This window comes from Hyposmocoma kahamanoa, unplaced genomic scaffold (assembly GCF_003589595.1).
Source record: "Hyposmocoma kahamanoa isolate Upper Pololo Valley unplaced genomic scaffold, ASM358959v1 94, whole genome shotgun sequence".
NCBI lineage: Eukaryota > Metazoa > Arthropoda > Insecta > Lepidoptera > Cosmopterigidae > Hyposmocoma > Hyposmocoma kahamanoa.
In genome coordinates, this window is record NW_020654878.1 from 2805040 (window position 1) to 2830174 (window position 25135).

The following is a 25135-nucleotide window of genomic DNA, read 5'->3' on the forward strand; positions in this document are numbered from 1 at the left end:
AAATGAATGTAATAAATTACCGTATAGAAATAGATCGATCACTGTAATGAAAGAGATGTACCATTTTAATGAAAAAGATAGATTACAGTAATGGAAGAGATAGATTAACAAAAAAGTTTCACGTTATAACAGCGCCATAGGACTCGCAACGTGTTTAAAAAATCGGTTGGCGGCCGTGTCGATCTCCTCGGCTTTGGAAGCGTTAGAAACCTGCTATTTGATGTTTTGGTAAACAATGTAGGAACGAAATAAATTGGATCACCATAATCCTTTGATTGGAATTGGACCGGAGGCAATAGATCTCTTTAGATCTATTGCCTCCGTTAGTTGAAAGGGTGTTTGTGACAAAAACTCTAAACCGAGAAATTTAAAGAAATTAAATTAGAAAATAATCCACTTTCCTCTTACGGTAATTTCATACCTTATCCACCTAGGAAAAAATAAAAATACAGTCAGATCTGCCTTTTCTTACTGATGACGGCAGTATATATATAAGTTTTTTCAACTAACGGCGGCAGTCTTAATGAACGAGACCGGTCACACTAATGAAAAAGATAGATCGCCGCAATGATAGAGATAGATTAACACAAACGTTTTACGTCATAACAATAGCAATATGAGCTATAGTTACTAAAGTTTTCCCACTATGGATGACCTAAGGGACTACTCTCGAAGTCCATCAACGAAAAGACGGGCCCGTGCGAAACTCTCAAATCGCGTTATCATATATGCTTAGTTCTAGTCCCGACCGAAACAAATCTGTAGGGCATCCATAGTGGGAAAACGACCGCAACTATGGGTTTCGTTGAAACACGAAGTACACTAGAACCCTGATACGTGTTTAAAAAATCAGGTGGGAGCTGTGTCGATCTCCTTGGCGTTAGAAACCTACAATTTCTTAGCTAACCATATTATAATACGGTTTGACAGTAGGCAGTGTATTTAAGGTTGAATTTCTTTGTCATCTGTCATCCTCTACCATCCCATTTCGAATAGTCAAATATAATTAATATATAATAAAAAAAAAATATTGTCCCATAGACAATTTAAAAATCTTAGGAGCAAAAACTAAAAATCTACTTTCAAAATAAACAATTTGACTCGAATGCTTTTACTTTACGACGGATGACTTTTCGGCTGTGGTGTGACGTCATAGCAGGAGTTGTTTTGGGAAAAGATTCATCGATGCGTAATCCTCCAACACCTGGAATAATAAATTAGTCCTGTTAACAGCACATCGAGCTACACCTACATACATTTTTGTACGAATATCGCCTCGAGGACAACGGAACAAGATCCGACATGCGTAGCTTGACATGCTGCCGTCCGTACAAAGCACTAATTTGAAAATGAAGAACCATTTACAGTGTGTGATAGAAAAGTCCTGACTACACAGCCGCGCTGCCGCTACCGGTGAATGTGATCGGCATAAAATCAGCGTGGGGATTTATTTTATTTGAATGAAGTATTAGCGTTTCTTTTCGTATTATAAAGTCTTGTACTTTACAAGGCAACGTATTCCTGGATAAGCACTTTGGTTCCTTATCGTATTTGGATTCGCTTTGCACCGACCTGTAATAGGGTGTCGACTGTTGGTTTTGGGAAGTCAAGACTCAGAACTTTTCTCAAGCGGCTACTGTCGAGACACAGCTGTTTGTTAAGCAGCAGTTCTACCCCAACACTCGGCTCCAGCGGTGTGTGCTCCAGATTGTACTTGCGGCAGATGTCTGCCCATGCTGTGAGGTGCTTGTCGTTCGCTTCTTCTGCTACTGATGTTATGTCGTTCTGAAATATGCAATATTAATTACAGCTGTGATTATCAATAGTCCACATAGTACACACATTTAACGGAACAACAGTAAAGGGATATTAAAAAATAATAAGGTTATATTTCAATAATTTGTAGTAGCAGTACAGGTCCTTGTAAAAGAGTTCGTCTAGGGAAGTACTGCCACCTGACCTATTTCTGCCGCTGAGCAGTAATGTCAGCGTTACTGTGTTCCGGTCTTGAAGGGTAAGGGTGCTGGTGAAATTATAGGCACATGAGACTTGTCAACTTACGTCTCAGGGTGACGGGCATAACGCTTGGAGAGTGGCACTGCAAGTGTAATGGACAGGCATGTAGCTTACCATCAGGCGCCTGAATTGTTCGTTCCGTTACTTGAAATTATAAAAAAAAATGTTTAAACAAGTGTCCACTCAATGCATTCCTTGCCTAAGTCACACTGGTATTATTATTAACATATTCAGCAGCAGTAGAGCTTCTTGTGAAAGAGTTCCAGGTACCAGGTGCCTTACCTATCATGATATTATATAATCTCAGTACAGAGTACTAAAAAAACCGACCTCAAAAGTACGTCGAATTACGTCTATTTGCTAAGTTTCATTGAAATATCCCCTAGTTCGCCACTATACAGGACTTGATACTGGAGATAATAAAAATAGGTTCTCACTACGACACTACTCAAAGTATATCGAGGGAAAAACGCCTTGAATTGGAGAAATAGCAAAATCAACTAAATAATTGCTAAAAGTAATTGCTCCTAAATTAAAGTTAGGCGCTATTTATAAAAATGAATCTTCATGCGTGAACAAGGAACCCTTTGAGGCGGATGATTTTCTTCAAAATGAAATTGGACCACTATGGAAATACTCCCTTTCCAACAAAAAAGAATCATGAAAATCGGTTCACAAATACCGGAGCTATCGCGTAACATACATACAAAAAAAAAACACCAAAAAAAGAACATACAGTCGAATTGAAAACCTCCTCCTTTTTTGAAGTCGGTTAAAAAAGAAATAATAAGAATTGGAGGATAAATTAGCAATTAAATTTTTATATAAAGTGCAGTGGTAGCCTAATGGTTCAACCTGCTACCTACCGACTACCAACTACGTATCGCCTCTCCAACAGAGGTCGCGGGTTCGATACTTTTTCTCGAAATTATGAGCGAAATTTAACACGAGCTTTGCGGTGAAGGAAAACAACGTGATGAAACCTGTGCTTCGAAGAAGGTTCACAAGCTTCGGAAAACGTGTAAGTCCCCAACCCGCATTAGGCCACGCACCGTGGCGGACGATGACCTTAAACCTAGTCTGAAATCCGTGCCCAGCAGTGAGACGTATGAAAATGGTTGATGATGATGACGACAAGTTTCAAACCACAGTTTGAGGTTTATTTTCGTATTTTATTTTTTCTTTTTATTTTTGAATAATAATAATAATATCGTTTATTGCAAAACATGTTACATTAGGTCTTATAGTAGTTGGTAAAGTATCAAACATGTACCCTGTAAGGGCGTAGCAATGTAAATTTTTAACATAATTATTAATCATAATATTATTACCATGAAAATAAATAAATCTAAGCAAATATATTCAGAAAGTCGAATGATTTAATTTTAAAATGATTGCCAAATTTAAATTTAAGGTATTTAAAAAAAATCAATTTATTTCTTAATAATTAATCAATTAAACATTAATTACTTATTAATTAATCGTCAAATTATCTTAGTATTTTATAATAATACTTACATTTGTTAATTAAATCTTCGTAATAATTGGGTTTATTTACTCCTTGATATTATTATTCTGCATTTATTTTATTAAATTACGTAATCATAATATCATATTTATTTATATCATATTATATTATAACACAGATAACATATTAACATTACATTTTTTTATAACCGTATGAACAATTTTTTTCGTCATTAAAAACTCCTGCAATGAGTAGTAGCATTTTTGGGACAGCTGTTTATACTAAGTTGATTTTTAAACATTTTTACGCTATTTATCAATTTGAAAAAGTCAGAAAATTTTAATTGACATAGAATACGGATCCAAGTTGACCATTTGCAGTTTTGAAACTGTTGTTACTAGCCTGCATTTGGGTCTTAATTTTTCTGAACGACAATACAGAGGATATGCATCCAAATTATTCTTGACAATAAGACACATTTGTAAAATATATATACACGTTAAAGTCAAGATATTATATTTGATGAAATACGATTGGCAGCCGGTAAACGAGTCTATATTGGCGAGTATGCGAATACATTTCTTCTGTAACGCAAAAGCTATTTTCGCGTCAGTGCTGTTGCCCCACAACGCAACACCATAGCTAAGTCAGGCATGAGCATACGCGTAGTAAGCGCTAGTTGCTGTCTTAAGGTCAGTCGATTTTTTTAGTTCGTTCAGAGCATATTTAAACTTGACAATTTACGAACAACTTTTATTTACATGATCCTTCCAATTTAAATTGATGTCGATATGTATTCTTAGGAGACAAAGGGAGTTTACAGAATCAAGCAGAACGTTGTTAAATTTATAAATTAAGTTTATAGGGCGTTTTTGATAAGGTCTGAACTGCATTAATTTAGTTTTAGTAAAATTAACTTCTGGGTTATGGTCATTAAGCTAGCTTGTTATTAATTTCAAATTTAAATTCAAAAGTTCGTGAAATTGTGTAGTATTAGGGCAAGGTAGAATCATCGAAATGTCGTCGGCGAAGAGAATACAAGGAATATCAAATTGATTGGGCAAGTCGTTGATTTAAATTAAAAACAGCAAATATCCAAGGACGCTACTCTGGGGGATAGACCGACTTAATATTATTTTGTCAGACCTGACACCCCTAATAAATCCCGTCCTATGGTCATAGAATTCAACGTCGACGAATTGCATTGCGTTGCCTTAAATATGACACTAACCAATTATAAGCTGCACCCCTCACGCCTTTGTCATAAAGCTTGTTTAGCAAAGCAAAATTGGATATAGAACCATGTCATAAGCCTTGCTCATATCCAATAGGATCCCAATTGCATATTGTTTGTCATTAATTATTTTCGTTATTTCGTTGACGTAATTATAAATAGCAAGACACGTAGAACGTCCCGTTCGAAAACCGTATTGCTATTGTTAAATATTGCATATTTCTCACAAAACGAATAAACTCTATTGTACATAATGGTCTCAAAAATTTTGAAAAACGGAGTGCTATTGGACGATAATTATCACAACAAGTCCTATCGCTTTTTTTGTTCAGGGGCTTTACAACTGTTATTTTTAGTAGTTCTGGAAAACTCCTACCGTAAGTGACTCTATCATATGATATATATGTGATAGGTGATATCTTTAGACCTTTTGTTAACCAGGTTTTCCGTTTTTTGTTAATTAATTTAATACGATTTATAGAAATTGTGGTGTTGAGTATTTGTTGAATTTTATTATGAAATGCATTGAAGTTTGGATTTACATTTTCACTTTGTTTTATTAAATTGTCGCATTTTACTTTTTCCAGTTCAGATTTAAAGCAATGGTTTTTCCATTAAATGATCTTTTGTCTATGTACCATTGTCAACCATTGTGAATCGTCAACCAGTGACGAATCCGAAATATCGGGAACATAAAAAGAATTTCTACCGTAGTAAGAAGCTTGTCATTAGTGGTAATAATTTAGTGAATAACCATGAAAGTCTTAAATCTATCGACACCCATAGATGATGCGCCGCGGATGTGGACCCGCGAGAGGGGCAGAGGGTCGCGGGGTGCGACGCGGTTAACGCCGCTAACTAGTTCTGTATTCGTATATAGGTAATTTAGGGAGGTAATTTATTTGTCTACACTCATAGTATATAGCATAATTATCATTAACAAATACAAAAGGCAGTTGTTGCAAAATTAGCAAAAAATGGCAAAACGGGGTATTATCAAACTGGTCTGATAATATCGGGTAGTATAGCATCCAAAAAGCATCAATTCCAAAGTTTATTGGAATTCATTAAATGTTACACATAGGTGGCACTATAAGTTTTCGGAACTGGCCACTTACACAAACAATACTTATTCTTATTCTATACTTATTCGTTCGATCGCCGTCCGCGTTGAACACACTGTATCAACTTTGTTATTTAATTCTATTTTTTATTATACAAGTTGAACCTTTACATTTTTCTTATTTATGTCATCCCCTGCGCTGACAATGGGGAATATCTTCCTGAGATAATAAAATGTATAAAACTGATCCCAATCTATTTTTATCATATAAGAATTATTATTCTTAGACATCGATAACTAATATGATTTCTAAATAACCGAGGCGAATAACCTCATACATATGTACACCGTAAGCTTAAAAGTAAAACCACATAGGTGACATTTTTTAAAAGAAAAAAATAACTTTAGATGGCAATAACTCGATTACCAATGTGCAAATGCGTTCTTTATGACAACGAGGGCAGTGTTGTTAAGCCTAATATAGTAGTCGCAAAGTATTATTTATTGTTGTTATATAGTATATGTCCTCGAGTAATAACCAGAAACAGAGACGAAATGTCATTTAATTTGTTTGAAAACTATTCTGCCAAATCATTACGGCGACAACTGCGCTCCGATTGGCCAGTCCGAATACGAAATATAATTTCGAATAAAATTTTTTTCTAGACTAGTATTTCAAGACTCTTCATAGTTTTCGGCTTTGTCGGCCGTTCTGTTCCACCCTGTATATATATAGGACTCACCTTAGCGAGCGTAGATATAGCAGTGCCATAATAATCGTGGTTAATTTTGAATATCTCGGAGACCAATTCTGCCAGGCTACCCTGCGTACTGTTAGCTCCATCGACAACATTGTAAATCTGTTTGTTGGCCTCAGGTCTCCTTCCAAGGGTCCAGATGGCGCGGCAGACGTCTTTCACGTGGACTGTGTTCATCTTGAGATCAGCTGTCCATAGGAGCTTCATGGTCTCGCCTAGATGCTTGTATATGCCGCCGTAGAGGAGACGGGGTGCTGGACAAATAAAATACTGGAATTAGTTTAAGGTGAGATATTTGAGGGACTGCCTTTCGCGTCCCGCAATCTGCGCTCTAAAAATAAGAACAGGCGGAGAAAATTTGACATAAATCGGACTTTGACAAGCGCCCGATGGCGACTGACGGGGTCGTTAAACCACTGGGCGATTTCCCAATTTTGGGATAAATATTTATCATTTTGTTATTCATATTAATTTAATAACTATAAGGCTTATTTCTTAAAGAGGGTACGTCATTATTGGTCCCATTTCAATTTGAAGAAAACCTTCCATTTTTAAGGGTGGCAAACTGATAGAATGGCATAAGTGAAATTACGTCAAAAATGTTCATTGCTCCATTGGATTGTAACTCTATCGATTAATATTGTCGATAGAGTTACCAGAATTGGGGAGGACGTAGCTTATATTTTTGTATCCAATGGAGCAATAAATATTTTTGACGTAACTTCACTTATGACATTATTCCATAAGGGGTGTGATGTGTAATAGAGGCCACGCAAAGCCCCTTACTCTATCCTGACACAACTTTCGAGTCTCACATACATCAACTATCCTTTTCATACAACTTCTTCTATTCTTTTCACTTCGAACCCCTTTTTGAGGACATCACTGATCTGGTCAATGTACGTTTTTTTATAAAAAAGTAATAATTATTTAATTATGGAAACACAATAATAATAATATTTTGTTTATTTAATTCACAAACGTAGTTTAAGAGCTGATGAAATCTATGGGACATAATACAATTTCGTGATATCGACTACTTAAGAGTGACTGGGGCCGTGGTAGGTTTGAAAAGCCTGTTTTACGGGTCGCCAGACTCTCACCCCTCGAACAAAAAAACTGTATTTACCAGTATTTACCGTAAATAGCTAATATAAACAAAATGTAAAGGTTTCTTCGTGTGATGGTTTTCGTATTTTTTATCGCTTACACTGCAGAGCTGAGCCGTTTCGGCAACTTAGTTATTTGTGGACCCCATTGCAATTTAGCATCTAGATTTAATTCTAGAGTTATACCTGAAAATATAACTGTATCCATGTCAGAATAACGAAATAGTATACGAGTAATAGCAAAAGCTCCTTGTGAAAGAGTTCGTCCAGGAAACAAGGCCTTACCTATTTCTGCATCCAAGCAGTGATGTCAGCATTACTGTGTTCCGGTTTTGAAGGATAAGGGTGTTGGTGAAATTACAGGCATATTATGGGATTTGTCAAATTATGTGTCAGGGTGACGGGCGCAGTGGCAGTGCCCCTCAATCTTTGCGATTCAAAGCTCTGGGTGGCACTGATATTGTTTTGGACAGGCGTGTAGCTTACCATCAGCCTCACGACTTGTTCATCCCTTCACTTGATATTATAAAATAATAATATTTTGGTGAAATCAAGCACAGATTTTTAAAATGCAAATTTCTACGCTATGTATGGATGTAATTATGAAATTAGCATGTAATCAACTAGGATACGGTACTTGGTTATTACATGATCCATGGACAGATAAAGTTACCTCGTCTGCACATAACATGTTATGTAGTTAACGTTAGGCAGGTGATACTAACTAAGCTATATAATGGAATATTCAAGGTTTTCAAAACAAATTGAAAACAAACATAGACATTTTAACGTCGCTTACGTCGTCATGAATTAATCCTGTTGATTATGAGTTCCTTTTTATAAACCATGGCTGCGGGCAACATTAATATACGGGCTATGACCAAAAATCGAAATAACCAAAAATGTAATAAATATGTAAAAGAGAGCGTAATACCTCACTTTGAAATTTCGGGTTGGTGTAATAAGGCCACATCCGCAAAACGACAACTTTTCAGGACAGAGGTTCAAAGATTTTTAACTTTTTCTTTTTTATTTCAAGTGACGGGACGAACAAGTCATGTGCGTGACGGTAAGCGACACGCCTGTCCATAACAGTTGCAGTGCCACTCAGAGCTTTAAATCGCAAAGGTCTGAAGCGCACTGCCTCTGCGCCCGTCGCACTGAGACATATATAATTAATCATGTTATCTTATGTTATTATTATTACGTATGTTAGTTTATAAGATATGTATTTGTGGGTCGTGTACCAGAGTATAAAAAAAAAAGTGTAACAAGTTTCGACTCACTCAAGCTTCGCCGATCACCGATACCATAAACAATCGCAGGTCGAATGATCGTATAATTCAGCTCTGCCTCTAAGTTCTTCAATTCTTTCTCCACTTTGCTCTTCATTCGTCCTTCCACCGTCCACGGTTCTACGGGGCAGTCTTCTTTTTGTGGCTGCAATAAAAAAGGTTCTTCATAGAGATGCTTTAACCCCGCGCTTTGGTTAAAATCCATTAACGCCCGAAATCGACGGCAGAATTTTTTTTTCAATTTCAACTATTTACAAATAAATATATGTTGTAAATCAAAGTTTTGTTCAAATTGAAATATATTATTATAAAATGTTTATTGCTTCCTGATCTAGACGATTAGATTTGCCTTTCTATTGAGTCGCTTGAAATAAATCGATTTAAAAAATCATTACATCGCATGCACTTGATTCGAACTTCAAAAAAAAAACGAATCCTAATGTTAATCCTTACTAGTGACAATCAACAGGATTACAAAGTGGGTTGGTATTGTGTGGAGTTTCGTTTAAAAAAGATTTTTTATAATTATTAATACAAAGATCAAACACTTAGAAAGAAATACTTCGATCCGGCCGGATTCGAACCGACGTCTTCTAGCAAACCGTGCCAGACCTTCACGAATTTTTCTATGTGCTAGTTGGCCGGATCTTTGTATTTGGTTTTGAACCACATTTTTAGCCGTAGCTCCATCTATGAAAAATCTATGAAAGTATTTCGCCTCCCAGTTAGGTAATTTACATTTTTCTCTAGCTACGGCGTGCAGCCCACGATTTCGGTGTAAACCCGGGCGGGACGATTGAATTTTAACCTACAGCCCATCTCTTCTATAGATATTGAATACAATTTACGTTACAATGATGTTGCAACAACTATACGTTGTTTGGGTAACAGGAGTTAACCCAGATGCATATAATTTAGTTACGTGTACATGTTACAGTTAACATAACTAACTTTTGTGTTGTAACCGAAACAGGTTTAACAATTTAATATTCTAGCTGCATAATATCGTCTAATTTACCCATGGTATATCGCTAATGTAAATAAACGTTATTACACATACCAGCATGTATACGTACATGGGTAATTCTTCCAAAATCTCGAAATTCTTGTCCTTTAGGTTTATAAAAAAAAATTATTTCATTCTTGACAAAAATTAATATTTAATATCAAATTATAATTCAATTGCTACTAATGCCTACATAAAATATTGATTAGTCTATTTAAATAAAAAAATAATAATATAAAAATGTCTCCATAATCATACACTTGCTATGTCCTAAGTTCCATAATGAAACACGTTCTGTGCTTTAAATCAACATATTTAACAAAAAAAACCTTTAAATTTTAAACATTCGATCAAATAAAATATGTTTTTGCAAAATTAAAGCTTTCATGTGGTAAAAACACGATAAATCAATTAAAAAATATATTATTATTCATGTCCCAACCAAAAAAATCATTCCCTCACACATTTACTTTCACGCATTTTTAATCTTTGGAAATGCATTTTATAAGTTTTTGAAAGTTAGCAGCACTGTAAACGTTTCATAATGACGAAATTCAACTTGTGTGTGTAAAAAGGTTCTACTACGAAAAGGTGTAATTTAAAATTCTAAAAGTTACATTTTTGACAGTTATTGCCTCATATGAAGAGAAGTGAAGCATTTGATTTTATTTATTGATTATTCACTCAGACGAGTTATTGGTAGCAGTAAGCTTACACAAAATATTAAGTCTAAAAGTAAGTTTATATCGCTACTTTTCTTTGGTTTATTTTGATTTCGTTATTCCCTTACCCTCAAATATTCCGACTGCCCTATACATTTTCTTAAAAGTAATTTATTTTGAGGACTACTACATCATCAAAAACTATTAAATACGTACTATGAAATTGACAAAAAAAAAAACAATGTCTTCCTAAAAATTTTCATAAAAATCGAAAGCACGAATTTTGAAATTCCATGAGAACTGCCCGCATGCATATCGTAGCATTAGAGCTCCTTGTGGAGGAGTTCGTCCATTTCTGCCGCCAAGCAGTAATATGAGCATTACTGCGTTCCGGTTTTGAAGAGTAGGGATAGCTCTAAATGGCACTGCTAATGGTTATGGATAGGATGAGCTGCCTTTGCGTTGCCAGCCTTTGAGAGCCCTGTGGACTCGTTGATTGAAAAACCCCATGTCATAGCGAAAATACTTAGGAAGGAGACCATTCCACATCCTACAGGTTCGAGGAAGGATGGAACGTGATGCCCGCGAAGTCTTACAATGTCAGGCATCAAATATGTGGGAACGAGCTTTCCTTCCTTTCAGATTTAATTTTGTTGATTTAAAAATGCCAATAATTATTATTTCCCAGATTTAATTATACAAACGTAATTTCAAATAACACTTAAGATATTTTCTGATGAATCGGGGAACTTGGTTGTTCCCGCCTGGTAACTACGGGCGCAGTTTATTGACAGATTGAGAAATTGCTCATTTAAGTTAAAACGTAAAAGCTAAACAAATAGAGCGTACTTTGCCATGACAGTTAGATGCCGCGCGGCAGCATCGCCGCGCGATGGAATTCGTGTCGAATAAATGCCATTACCATCCAAAACCGGAACACAGTAATGCTGACATTCCTGCATGGCGGCAGAAATAGGTAAGGTGGCAGTACTAACCTAACTCTTTCGCAAGAGCTCTACTGTTACCACATGAAATTATATTAATTGTTCAGGGATAAAGTATATTATAGTGTTAGGGAATTTTTTATTAGTATATAAAATAATTTAAATTTATTCCAGTACTTGCGATTATTACTTTTATTAATATGCATATTATTAATGTAATATTGATTACTTACATAATTTAATGCGACCATGCGACGACCAATTTTTGCATGCTTTTGTTTTTTGGCGAAACATGTTTATAGCCACTGTATTAACTTGTTATCTTAACCACTATGTTTGGAGCAAATATTGATTTCATTTGACATGGTATATTAAGAATTACCTTATCACTACTGTGCATCTGCCCGCTGGAGATCTCAACGAGCCTGGTAACTTTGAGTTTCGAGCACTGCTTTGCGACGTTGGAGCTTAGAGTGACGATGCCTTCCGCATACACCGCCTCGCTTTGTCCTACGCGGGTTTCTCCAGCGCAATTTACTACGAGACCCCATGATGAATCGCCGGGGTCTAAAGCTGACTCGCATGATGCTGCAACAAAACAATTTTTTTACATTACCCCGGACCCTCCATACCACGGTCGAAAGTTATTTACCTACTACATACATACAGCAAGGCACTATCTGCACACGCGTAAATGTGTGCGATATGTGGTAGGGTTACCCGTCACTTTCTCGTACAATTACGTTACGTGGTCAGAGCGGCAACATAGCGAAAGTTCTAACGCGAATCTGTTATCCATAATTATATTAATAGAATCCTAATAATTACAAATGTTCACTAGGTATTTTCCCCTTTATCCCATTTAGGTGATGATAAACAGCCGTACACAGCACAATTCACATTTACTCAAATATTTTATTTGCTCGTAAAAATATACATAATTTCAATAAGAAAGAAGATATCCATAATATTAACCTTAGAGCTAAGTCCAAACTCATGGTACCACGATTTCGTTTAACCAAGGTAAACAACTCTTTTATGGGGAACTGTATACGTTTTTACAATAAGATTCCGGAGCATATATTAAGTTCATCATTTCCTAAGTTTAAAAACTACATTAAAAATATTTTGATCGAAAAATCATATTACAAAATTGAAAACTACGTGTTAGATAAAGATGTATGGAAAGACGACATGGCTCCAGAATCCACACAAATTTGATTCAAAGTGTATTCCATAGCATTTAAGTTTATTTGAAAAGAGCAATCCCTAGAGTTTCTTGCTCGTTCTTCTCAGGGAGGTCAGCGTAGTGAACGAGCAGTAGCTTAAATGTGACGTATTCAAGTGTAAATTTATTTTACCTATGGAATAAATAATCTTTGACTTTCACTTTGACTATAAATAGTAACGTACAATGATGTTATATATTAATGCACAAGTTTCGTAATGAATAAATGAAAACAATATTCAAACATCAAAGCCGTCTTAGCCCAAAAACGGCTCGCCGACAGCCTTGTTGTCGTTCAGTCAATGTGACCGTCAATGTGCGGGGCGTGGTGCGGTATCTAAATCTAGGGAGGGGCGGAGAGTGTCCATTCTCGTAACTTTTTTGTTCTCTGCTTATACCAAGTGACAGGACGAACAAGTCGTGCGCCTGGTGGTAAGCGACACGCCTATTAACAACAGTTGCAGTGCCACTTAGATTTAGACATTTTATTCGCACAGATCTGAGGGAAGCTTCCACTGCGCAAGTAATTTCACCACCCTTTTCACAGTGCCTTCTAAACCGGAACGCAATGATGCTCACTATTGATCACATGCTGCTTGGCGGCAAAAAAAGGTACGGTGGCAGAACTTTCCTGGACGAACACTTTCACAAGGATCTCTACTGCTACTAAATAAATATATATATGTATATATATAAATTATTTTAAAAATTATATAAATAAATATTGTCATACCGTTCCTTTTCCGACTATCATATCATTAGGGGATTTTTTAGAGTGAGCAATTTATTATCGGTTTAGAGATCAATCAAATTTTAGGATTCTCACCAGTGGGGTTTTTTTACTGGGGAATTGTGGAACATACCATTGATCGTAGTATAACTTATTTTTTATATGTATGTGAATACAATTCACCGCTATCACGAAACTTTCTTAAATTATGTAGAAACATTACCACAGCCTAAATCTTCGTTTCATAACAAATTGCACTTCGATAAGTAATTATAAAATATAAGCATTATTAAATCCATTTAGGGCGCGTTCCCACTATGTCACAATTTTTTATCGTTGAACGACTGTCGTGACTAGCTGTACCCACTAGATCGTGACGACAATAGGAGCTGCGACAATCTGTCGTCACGTTTTTATCGTGATGTTTTTTTCGTCGTTCTAGCTGTTCCCACTGTGACGACAGTTTGTCGTTGTAACGATAAAAAATCGTGAACGACAGTTAATCGTGTCGTGCTATATGTGACGAAGTTCATTAAAATATACAAGCCACGACACTGTAAACTGCACGACAATCTGTCGTCACTACATAGTGGGAACGCGCCCTAACGTGACTAATGCATCAAATACATTTTTATACATTTATTATCAATTATTCAAGGTTGGTCAATTGCCGATATCAAAATAGAGTACCTTTGTTTATTAGATCGCAAGTAATAGTAGCACCATGAACATAATTAGGTGGTATATTTATTTTTCTCAAACATGCTCTGAAATGTTTGCATTACGTTCATAAAACGAACACGGAAAGTTTGTTATTTATGGACCGTGCGTCCTCTTCCCAAGTATGAAAAACGATTACTGTCCGCTGCTCTAAACTAAATCTATCTACTAACAATGGACAGCTTACTATTTAAAAAAAAAGAAAAAGGCGGTAAAATAATTAAAGTGTTTTAGTACCTACCTATTATTTTCTGCTTTTTCGTCTTTATTGTATTTTAGTTGTGATTATTAGTTCTAGATAGAAGAGCGATAACGAAAATACAGTAATGGATAGTATTCTGTCTAATTTAAAACAAGAGGCAATAATAGCCATGAAAAATTGGTTGCCGGCTATGAGCGAAGTAAGATACATGAAAAGTTATGAAAGTTTCATATACTGGAGACCTACATGAACCACATCATCAGAATATCAGCAGTCTACTATTAATGTGGAAAAGCAGCATTTTCTTTCAGCAAAATTGTCCTAACATGTCAAATGTTATAAATAAATATTTTTTAATTTATTCTATTATACATTTTCCTCGCTTTACTCTGTTATTATTTCCCCACATTGTTTGAGAAAAGCACTATATAAGCCTCGGCGGAAAGGGCATTGCTTGACTCGTATTGATAACCCCAACGATTGTTATATGTATATAAGAAATGGAACTATTTTTTTCGAGTCCTTTATTCTCGTTCTCCGTCGACCAAATGACAAAATCCATGATACGAATGAAGCTTCATTCATCACATCGTTTTTTAATTTAGTTGAGTATTATTTATTTGACAGTATTTTTTTCGGACGTCTGATGAAGAACGAAAGCAGAGAATAAAGAATAAGAGAACGGATACTCTCCGCCCCTCCCTAGTTTTAGACACCACACCACACCCCGCACATTGCCGGTCACATTGACTGAACGACAAAGCCGTCTCGCCGGCGCGAGCCGTTTTCGCGCAAAGACGGCTTTGATATTTGAATATAGTTTTCATTTATTCATTACGAAACTTGTACGTTAATATAAAACATCATTTTACGTTACTATTTATATTGGTCGTGAATTGTGCTCACCATTTTTCGAAAGACGAAACAAGTAAAAAAAAACTTATGTCTGAGACTCATTTCGTTATTGTTGTCTTCATTTATTTACTGCAGAGTAATATATGTACGTATAAAAAATACAGATTTATTATATTAATATAATGAGACGCCATGACTTCGTGAATTTTCTGTTCGTATTGCCGATAAATATTACAAAGATAGTGAATATATCTAATTATTAACTAAACTTGGACAAGCAATTTCAAATACCTAGGTTACCTTACTTAAAAGTACATGTCCGAAATATAACATTTTAAGTGCTTTTAATATATTTTCGGAAATAAATCTTCAATATTACTCTAGTTAGTGAATTAATGAAAAATATAATAATGTATCGATATAAACACCTAATAGATATATGTATCACTATTAGGATTTTATTAATAGAATCATAGATATCAGATTCGCGTTAGAATTTTCGCTATGTTGCCGTTCTGACCACGTAACGTAATAGCGCGAGAAAGTGATGGGTAACCCTGCCACTTCAGATACACATTTGCGCGTGTGCATATTGCGTCTTGCTGTATGTAGTAGTAGTAGGTAAATAATGTTCGACCGTTATAAGGAGTGTCCGGGGTGTGACGAGAGTAGATTCCCAGATTAGCGATGCGCGATTGCGAATGATTTCGATATTGGAATCATTAGTAGGTACCTAATTACTAATCCTGTCATTCGAATAACAAATTAGTAACCCTATTTGGTATCACTATTATCTCTCTAATCCAACTCGAAATCCTTCCACAACTCTTTCACGGTAAGTGCAACTCGTATGTGGAATAAACTGCCTGCTGGCATTCGTGATAGTCCATCAGTGGCATCTTTCAAACACAAATTAAAAGAGCATTACCTGGGACAGCTAATCGCTAACATATGTATAAACTAGCAATTTGTTTAGATTATAATATATATTCTGCTTATGTGTGTATTTATGTATAAAAGTTCGTGTAGGTGTACGTCTGTCACATGTATATATTATCATCATCTCTGAGATCTCTTCTAGAGATAGGTTCACCTTAGTATGTGTCCTTTGTAACTTGTGTTTCATGTGTTTTTTCTTTGTGTAATAAAGAATTATTAATCTACTAATTTTCCGTATTCGAATAATCTAAATGACCATTCATTACTAGTCCATAGGATCCCATAGAGCATTTCTGCCTAGCTCTATTTGACATTATGGGCAAATATCATCAATATAAATAATATGGGATGTAAGGGGGCACACACCATCACAGCTCTTATTGTCAACCTCACCTGCACGCGGTACATCCTGCAGTAACCGACGAGGCTCTGGCGACCGGTAGTAGGCGGTATAGCCCTTCCCCACATTGGCGCTGTCAAATCTGCTGGCTACCGACGGGCAGCAGCGTCGGTAGTACAAAGGCAGCGCCCTGCGATCTCCAACCCGCATGCCCAGCGTGGAGATTATGGGCAATAACCCCCTTCATGGACGGCACAACCAATCGAAGGCCCCCAGTTCCCGGTCGCCCCGCTATTCCTGGTCACGGTAGCGGCCATGGTACCGGCGGGGTAGGGGGTGCTAAGAATCCCCGGGCTACCGCAGGCTACCAAAAAGAACTGACCCTGGCTACGTTTAACGGACGAACTCTTAGGCTTGACGAACACCTTGCACAGTTGGAAGTGGAACTGGAGAACATTAGATGGCATGTTCTGGGGCTGTGTGAAGTCCGAAGAGAGGGAGAGGACACCATAACCCTAGACTCGGGCCATCTACTGTACTTCCGCGAGGGTGATCAAACATCCCAAGGTGGTATAGGATTCCTCGTCAACAGAGTCCTCTCTAACAACGTTGAAGAGATCTCCAGTGTGTCGAACAGGGTAGCGTACCTGATCCTTCGGCTATCAAAAAGGTATAGCCTGAAGATCATTCAGGCCTACGCACCGACCTCGACACATTCGGATGACGATGTAGAAGATATGTACGAGGACATATCGAAAGCCTTACACAACACCACCAAGGCTCACTTCAACGTTGTTATGGGGGACTTTAACGCTAAAGTGGGATTCCCAAATCTTGACGAGTCTCGAGTCGGCCCGCATGGTTATGGAGTAAGGAATCACAGGGGGCAAACGCTAGTCAACTTCCTCGAGCACGAGGGGCTCTTCTTGATGAATTCGTTCTTCAAGAAGAAGCCTCAAAGGAAGTGGACTTGGCGAAGTCCCGACGCTGTGACTAAAAATGAGATCGATTTCATCCTGACGGACAAGAGACACATATTCAGAGATGTCTCAGTGATCAACAGGTTTAGCACCGGATCTGATCACCGACTTGTACGAGGCTCTCTGAATATCGATGTCAAACTTGAAAGAAGCCGCTTGATGAAGTCCACGCTCCGTCCTAATCCACTCCAGATCATGGCGGGCTCCGAGAAGTTCCATGAACTTCTCGAAGCGAGATTCGTCGAGCTGAAACCCACCGAGGACGTTGACGAGGCCCTACAAAGCGTGGTTGGGACGCTGAGAAGCGAGGGCATCAAATTCTGTCAATTGCAGCGTACGGGAAAGAAGTCTAAACTCTCGGATGAGACTCTGCGACTTATGACGAAAAGACGCGATGACATCCAGGCCACTTCGTCAGAGAGGTCATACCTAAACAAGCAGATTGCGAAGATGGTACGGCGTGACCTTCGGAGTTCCAATACACGCCTCATTGAGGAGGCGATAGAGCGAAACCGAGGGTCCAAAGTATTCACTCAGCAGCTTGGAAGGAGCCACCTGACGAAGCTTACAACGCACGATGGCCTAACCGTTACGTCAAAGCCGCAGATACTCGCCGAGATAGAGGACTTCTATGGCCGTTTGTACGCTGTAAATGCTCCTCGGGTCCAGCGTGACAATCACGATTTGAGAGCCACCTTGACGCGCCACTATACCGACGACCTGCCAGAAATCAGTCAAGACGAGATCGTGTTGGCTCTAAAACAGCTTAAAAATGGAAAAGCCCCCGGTGAAGACGGAGTTACTTCGGAGCTTTTGAAGTCTGGAGGAGTTCCTGTTATCCAGGAACTTCAGAAGCTCTTTAACTTGGTCATTCACTGCGGGAGAACTCCACGGGCGTGGAACAGGAGTATTGTAGTTCTCTTCTTTAAAAAGGGAGATAAAACTCTACTGAAAAACTACCGACCCATCTCACTCCTGAGTCACGTCTACAAGCTGTTTTCTAGAGTCATCACGAATCGCCTCGCAAGAAGACTCGACGAGTTTCAGCCACCGGAACAGGCCGGGTTTCGGGGAGGATATGGCACCATAGACCACATACACACAGTGAGGCAGATTATACAGAAGTCCGAAGAGTATAATCGGCCCCTGTGTTTAGCTTTCGTGGACTATGAGAAGGCCTTTGACTCTGTCGAAACCTGGGCTGTCCTGGAATCCTTACAGCGGTGCCAAGTAGACTATCGTTATATACAAGTGTTGAGATGTCTTTACGATGCTGCTACCATGAGTGTCCAAGTACAGGACCAGCAGTCTGAACCTATCCAATTACGCAGAGGGGTGAGACAGGGGGATGTCATATCCCCGAAACTGTTCACCGCTGCATTGGAGGATATGTTTAAGACGCTGGACTGGAAAAGGATGGGCATTAACATAAACGGCGAGTACATCTCACACTTGCGATTTGCAGATGACATAGTCCTAATGGCAGAATCGCTGGAGGAACTGGATCAGATGCTGAACAGCCTAGCATCCGCCTCGCGGCGGATTGGTCTCGGCATGAACTTTGATAAAACCAAAGTCATGATCAATGACCACATTGATCCGAGACCCATCTGCGTCGATGGCCACCTTCTTGAAGTTGTTTCCGAATACACTTACCTCGGGCAGATTCTGCAGTTAGGTAGAAATAACTTCGAGAAGGAGGCCAGGAGGAGGATTCAGCTTGGCTGGGCAGCGTTTGGGAAGCTACGTCGAGTCTTTTCGTCACCCATCCCGCAGAGCTTGAAAACAAAGGTTTTCAACCAGTGCGTCCTACCAGTTCTAACGTACGGAGCTGAGTCGTGGACACTCACGATACGGCTAGTCCACCAGTTTAAAGTCGCTCAGCGAGCTATGGAACGAGCTATGCTCGGAGTTTCTCTGAAAGATAAACTCCGTAATGAGGTTATCAGACAGAGAACCAAAGTGATCGACATAGCTCTTCGGATAAGCAAGCTGAAGTGGCAGTGGGCTGGACATATCTGCCGAAGAACCGACAACCGCTGGGGTAAACGAGTTCTTGAGTGGAGACCACGACTTGGCAAACGTAGTGTGGGACGCCCTCCAGCCAGATGGAGTGACGATCTGCGGAAGATTGCTGGCAGGAAATGGATGCGTCAAGCCGAGAACAGGGCGAAATGGCGTGCATTAGGGGAGGCCTATGTCCAGCAGTGGACTGCAATAGGCTGATGATGATGATGGGCAAATATCGTAAATATGACGTGGACAAGAATATTTTGATACGGACATGGTGAATGATCTGGTGGAGTTCCAAGTAGTTCCGACATAATAATCATTCGAAGTCGAAACATTGTGCTTGGATTAGTATTAGTAACATTCAAAGTCGTACATCGCAACCCCAGATCGCATTGTCACGGCTGACCGGATGAACGTTGGTTTCTTTGAAAAACAAATATATACGCGATATAAATATAAAAAAAAATAGTTTCATGGCCAGTTTACTGTTATTATTACATACTAATAACTAGGAACCATACAGCAAGCATGTTAAGGAGGACAGGAAAAATTACTCACATATTCTCTGCTTTACGATAAACGTTTAATATGCAATACACGTATTTTGAAACAATGAGCATCTGTTCGAACTTAATACAATGCTATTCAAGCTTCTAGCTTGGCATTGTGCGAATTTAATAATATGAAAAGGTAAGTTGTTTTAAATGTCATTAGGTGCAGAATGTTTACAACGTAGTGAAGAAAATTATTATATAGATTAAGTTCAAATAAGGTGGTTTGCATTAATATTAGACATAACTGATGTTGTATGACAAAAATGTCGATGTCGTCAGGAAAAGTATTATCAATAAGTTCAGTTGCTAGGATTACAACCAACACTGACACTATATACCAAAAGTTTTTATTATACTGCTCCTGCGTAATTGGATTGGAAATTTTCAAAGATTCTGGTTCTGTTTTGACAGTATTGGTTTCTGTCCGCTTTGAGCGGGACAGTCCCGCTTTTAGGCTTCGTGTCCCGCTGTCACCCTTGCACAAACCAGAACATACGTAACAATAGATTGTTAAAAATGGAGCTAAAGTGAAAAATACATAGAGCCAGCCAATCAGACGTCGAGCACCAGACGACACAATGATATTGCTTTTTTAAATTTTTAATACAGTAAAGAATTTTAGTTGTTTTTATTTCTTTTTATCTTTAAACATTTCGTAACTGTCATAAACATGACTTTTATTTTTAAAACAATAATTAATTTACAGGCGTTCCATTCGGAGGGAAAAAATAATGGTCACGTTAGCTATGCTTCTCATTCTTTGCCTTTGTGGCAGACACAGTGGTATTTATATGCCTGCCTAATTACATAGTGATATTTATATAAGTTCACAAATCTACACATTTTTAGGTTCTTTGTCGTCAATTTGTAGAATTTTGGTTGGTCAAATATATCACTGATTTGAAATATAATGTTCCCATTTTATCTGTTTACATTTTTAGCAGCGATGCAAAAATTCGTGAAACGTGCTTTTGCTTTCGATCGTTTGCAATCGCCTATAAATCCCAAGTGTATCGATGCAGTCGCGCGCTTGCACAGCTGCTTAAAATCGCGCGCGTGTGTTAAGGTAGACGATTAGGTACACTCTAACTAAGGTGTGGGCCTCCTTCAGTTTATGCCATCTTTTTCGGTCTTGAGCAATTTTTAATCACTTTGTTACCGCCAGCGGTCTTCCTTTTAGGCGTTTTCGCCACACAGTCTCCATTCTACCATTATCTTGCACCAAGAGCCTTTCTTGCGGGCGAAATGGCCAGCCCACTCACACTTCAATAGCTCCTTGTGAAAGAGTTCGTCCAGGGCAGTACTGCCACCTTACCTATTTCTGCCGCCAAGCAGTAATGTCAGCATTAATGCGTGTTCAATATAATAACGGTTTCAGAACGCTGATGGGACTACCACGGCATTGTAGCGCATCCTCGATGTTTGCTCTAGCGGGAGTAGATGACTTTTTTGCTGTGATGCGAAACAAAAAGGCGTCACTACTCTCGAGGCTGCGTTCTAGTCCTAACAGCATTCTGAAAATGTTTGCGGCTAAGCTTGATGCGCCGATGCTTCTACATTTTATCCAGGTTCTGGTGAGATCATGAATGAGGTTATCGGCGCCTCGAGCGGTAAGTTGCATATACGTGTTTCTTGTGTTTGTCAATGTATTGTCCCGTAAATTGTACCTACTAACAATAGCTTTAAGTTTAAATGTTCTGTATCTTTTTGTATTACTAACAAGTGGGCCATAGATGTCCAAATAAATGATTTATTATTATTATTAATGTATATTACATGCACATGGGACTTGTCAACTTATGTCTCAGGGTGACGGGCGCAGTGGTAGTGTAGTAGCACATCTTTGCGATTTAATACTCTGGAGTGGTACTGCAACTGTTAGGGACAGGCGTGTAGCTTACCATCAGGCGCATGACTTGTTCGTCCCGTCACTTGATGTTATAAAAAAAGAGAAAAAGAAACCTATTTCTGCCGCATAGCAGGTAGTAATGTGAGCATCACTGTGTTCCGGTTTTGAAGAATAGGGATGCTGGTGAAATTACAGGCACAAGGGCCTTATCAACTATGTCTCGGGGTGACGGGCGCTGTGGCAGTGTCTCTCAGTTCCTGGCGATTTAAACCTCTGAGTGGCACTGCAACTGTCATGGACAGACTTGTTCGTACCGTCACTTAGTATTATAAAAAAAGTGAACGGGCAGTTTTTAGACAAACACGTACCGCCACACATCTGGTGAGATCATGGCCGTGCAAAAACAATTTAGAAATTGAAATTATGAAAGGTAAAGAATATTTATGTCATTTATCTATCAATTTACTTGTGTATTTCTTTGTTGCTTTTGATAATTTTTTACTGTTTTATCACAAGATTACAAGTGCTATTTGTTTTTTATTCAAAGATTATAAGTAGAGTTGCAATTAATATTCGGTTACTACTCCATGTTCGACTTATTCGGCTCGTTTCTTGTTATTCAAAAAAAACGAGAAAAAACAATAAATTACAACACTAATAAACATGTTACTTATTAATGGACATGCTTTGTAAGTTCGTGAAAGCGCAATTTGTCGCTTCATACACACTCATAGCCCAGGAAATCCTGTATCGCGGGTGTCGTGGACGCACATATAGACTACCACAAATTACAACAAAACTCACGAGGGGAAAAAATGTAGGTCATACAAATATTTCTCCCGGCGCTGGAATCGAACCTGGAACCTCTGCGTAGCAGACCAAGGTGGTAACCGTTCGGCCATGGATGCAGCCTAAATTTAAATATCTAAAAGATCAAAGGAAAAGTAACATAAAACAAAGTTATTTTTCTTATTTCCAAAGCAAAATAAAATTAAGTATTTGAAAGTTAATCCAACTGAAGTGAAATAAATAATTACTTACTTTATTATGTCATAAATTAAAATAATACACTTGAAAGTTAAAGTAACTTTTTTGTTTCATTACAAAATTAGTTATAATGTTAATAAGTGGTATTTTTCGTGCTAATTTTCGTACTTGCGTTAATCAAGCCGAATACATTGGCCGAATATTCGGCTATTCGGCCACGCTCCAGATCGAATGTTCGGTCAGAGGCCGAATATATTATACTATTAGTTGCAACAGTAATAATAAGTAATTTATCATACTTCTAAAACATTTTTTGCTGATTATTTTCATTCACAGTCAACTGCATAATCAGCTTTATGCTGTTTGAACAGAGTTGAATCCAATCTTGAGGTGCAAACTGGATTTGCTGTAACCTTGTCCATAAGATGTAATTATTTTTCAGTGTTGTTTCGAACTAACAGTTTCAGTTAGAAATTTTATTAAACAAATATAAAAAAATAACTAAAATGAAGTATGGTAGTTGAACATATATATTTTTTTATAAGTATACTTTTTATGACATCAAAACAGGATAAACAACCACAAATAAACGCCTAACCATTTCAGTTGCAGTGCCACACAGAGCTTTAGATCACAAAGATGTGACACTGCCACTACACTTATTTGACTAACATAAACTGACATATTCTATGCACCTGTAGTTTCACTAATATCCTGACTTTTTACAACCAAAATGCAATAATGTTCGTGTTATGCTTCAAGGCACAGATGAGTATGGTGGCAGTACCTGGACGATCTCTTTCACAAGGAGCTTGGACCTCACACGCCAAAATATATGAAAATTGTTTAATTTAGAGACAAGGTATGAAACCAAAAGTGACGATACAGCACTTGTGAGTAGTATCGGATATAAATGAATGTACTCACGAAAGTACCGATATAGCACGGTCTTAGAATAGAAAAGAATAGAATAGACATTTATTGCAACGCCACAACACATAGATACAATACTTAATTCTTAATACTTTTGCCATACAGATTTTCCCCACTTAGTCTTAAAAAAAATGTCACCTTAGAATGAAAAACTATGTGATTTCACATAGTTTTTACTGATTTTTGTTGACGAAAATTCCTGACAATTGAAGAAGTTTTTCCTCTTCAAATATATTAATAAAGTAATATTATAGAGTCTGAAAGAGGTATAATTTAACTAATTAAAATGTTAACTACAAACATTATCATGTTTAATACATTTACGCCACATTATTATCTTCTACTAAGACGACGATATACTTTATCATCAATAATACATACATACAAATACTTCATAGTCAGCCAAATACGTAAGCCTCGTAACCTCTATTAATGTGAACATTTGAGTAGGCACAAAAAACAGAATTACTAGAAATAATTTTTTTTTGATTTTATAACTAAAAAAGAGTCAACAAATTATATTTTAAGCTTGATGATTGCCCACTATTGCACCTGAAGAATATCAAAATACATTTTGTCCAAAAACATAGGAATTGGGAAGAGCGTGGTGTAAGCGAAATTTTAAGCCGTTTGTGGTTGTGTTTTCAAATTTAGCAGATGTCATGGCCTTTTCCAATCAGGGTAGGCAGAGACAACAGCCTTCCACTTGCAATGGTCTTGACACACATTACATATTTATATTTCAATTACAAGTAATTCAAATACTGCCCAGCCCTTGTAGGAACCTAGAGGTTGGTATGTTACAGTGTGACAGGCTGGTGTTTGCATCTCAACAACCAGGTGCCTATTTTGCATGTGAACCTACAGGTTACAACTAGTGGCAATCATTTAACAATATAGCGTTTATTATTCTTGGTCACCTTGATTTGCCATGAACAATATATCTAAACCAAATAATATTACAATTTCATAACATGGAAGTGAGTCATTGCCTGTGATAGCTTTATCAGCTTTGTACAAGTCAATGCTGTACAAGTCAATGACAGTTATACTTAGTTTTGCTGCCATTTATAGGTCCTTGACACTTTTTTCCTGCAATGACATTATAGTATTTCAAAGTAGAAATATAATTTATACATTAAAATGTTCAACTAATACATTTAATAAGTTACTTTTCTTAAACACTTTTCTTTGCTTTTAGTGGCTTTTTAAAATAGTATTTTGAAAAAATGTTTCCTGAACCATCCAAG

General features: G+C 37.5%; 1 protein-coding gene across 1 annotated transcript in view; it reads right to left on the reverse strand.

Moving 5' to 3' along the window:
- Positions 1 to 313: 313 nt before the first annotated feature.
- LOC113237749 overlaps positions 314 to 25135 on the reverse strand; it is a 25240-nt gene continuing 418 nt past the window's right edge. The window contains exons 3-7 of the mRNA XM_026474380.1: positions 11938 to 12143; positions 8935 to 9088; positions 6525 to 6793; positions 1573 to 1785; positions 314 to 1204 (exon numbers count right to left, since the gene is read on the reverse strand). Coding sequence (XP_026330165.1) covers positions 1151 to 1204; positions 1573 to 1785; positions 6525 to 6793; positions 8935 to 9088; positions 11938 to 12143 — 896 coding nt within the window. The 3' untranslated portion in view covers positions 314 to 1150. The remainder of the gene's footprint in view (positions 1205 to 1572; positions 1786 to 6524; positions 6794 to 8934; positions 9089 to 11937; positions 12144 to 25135) is intronic.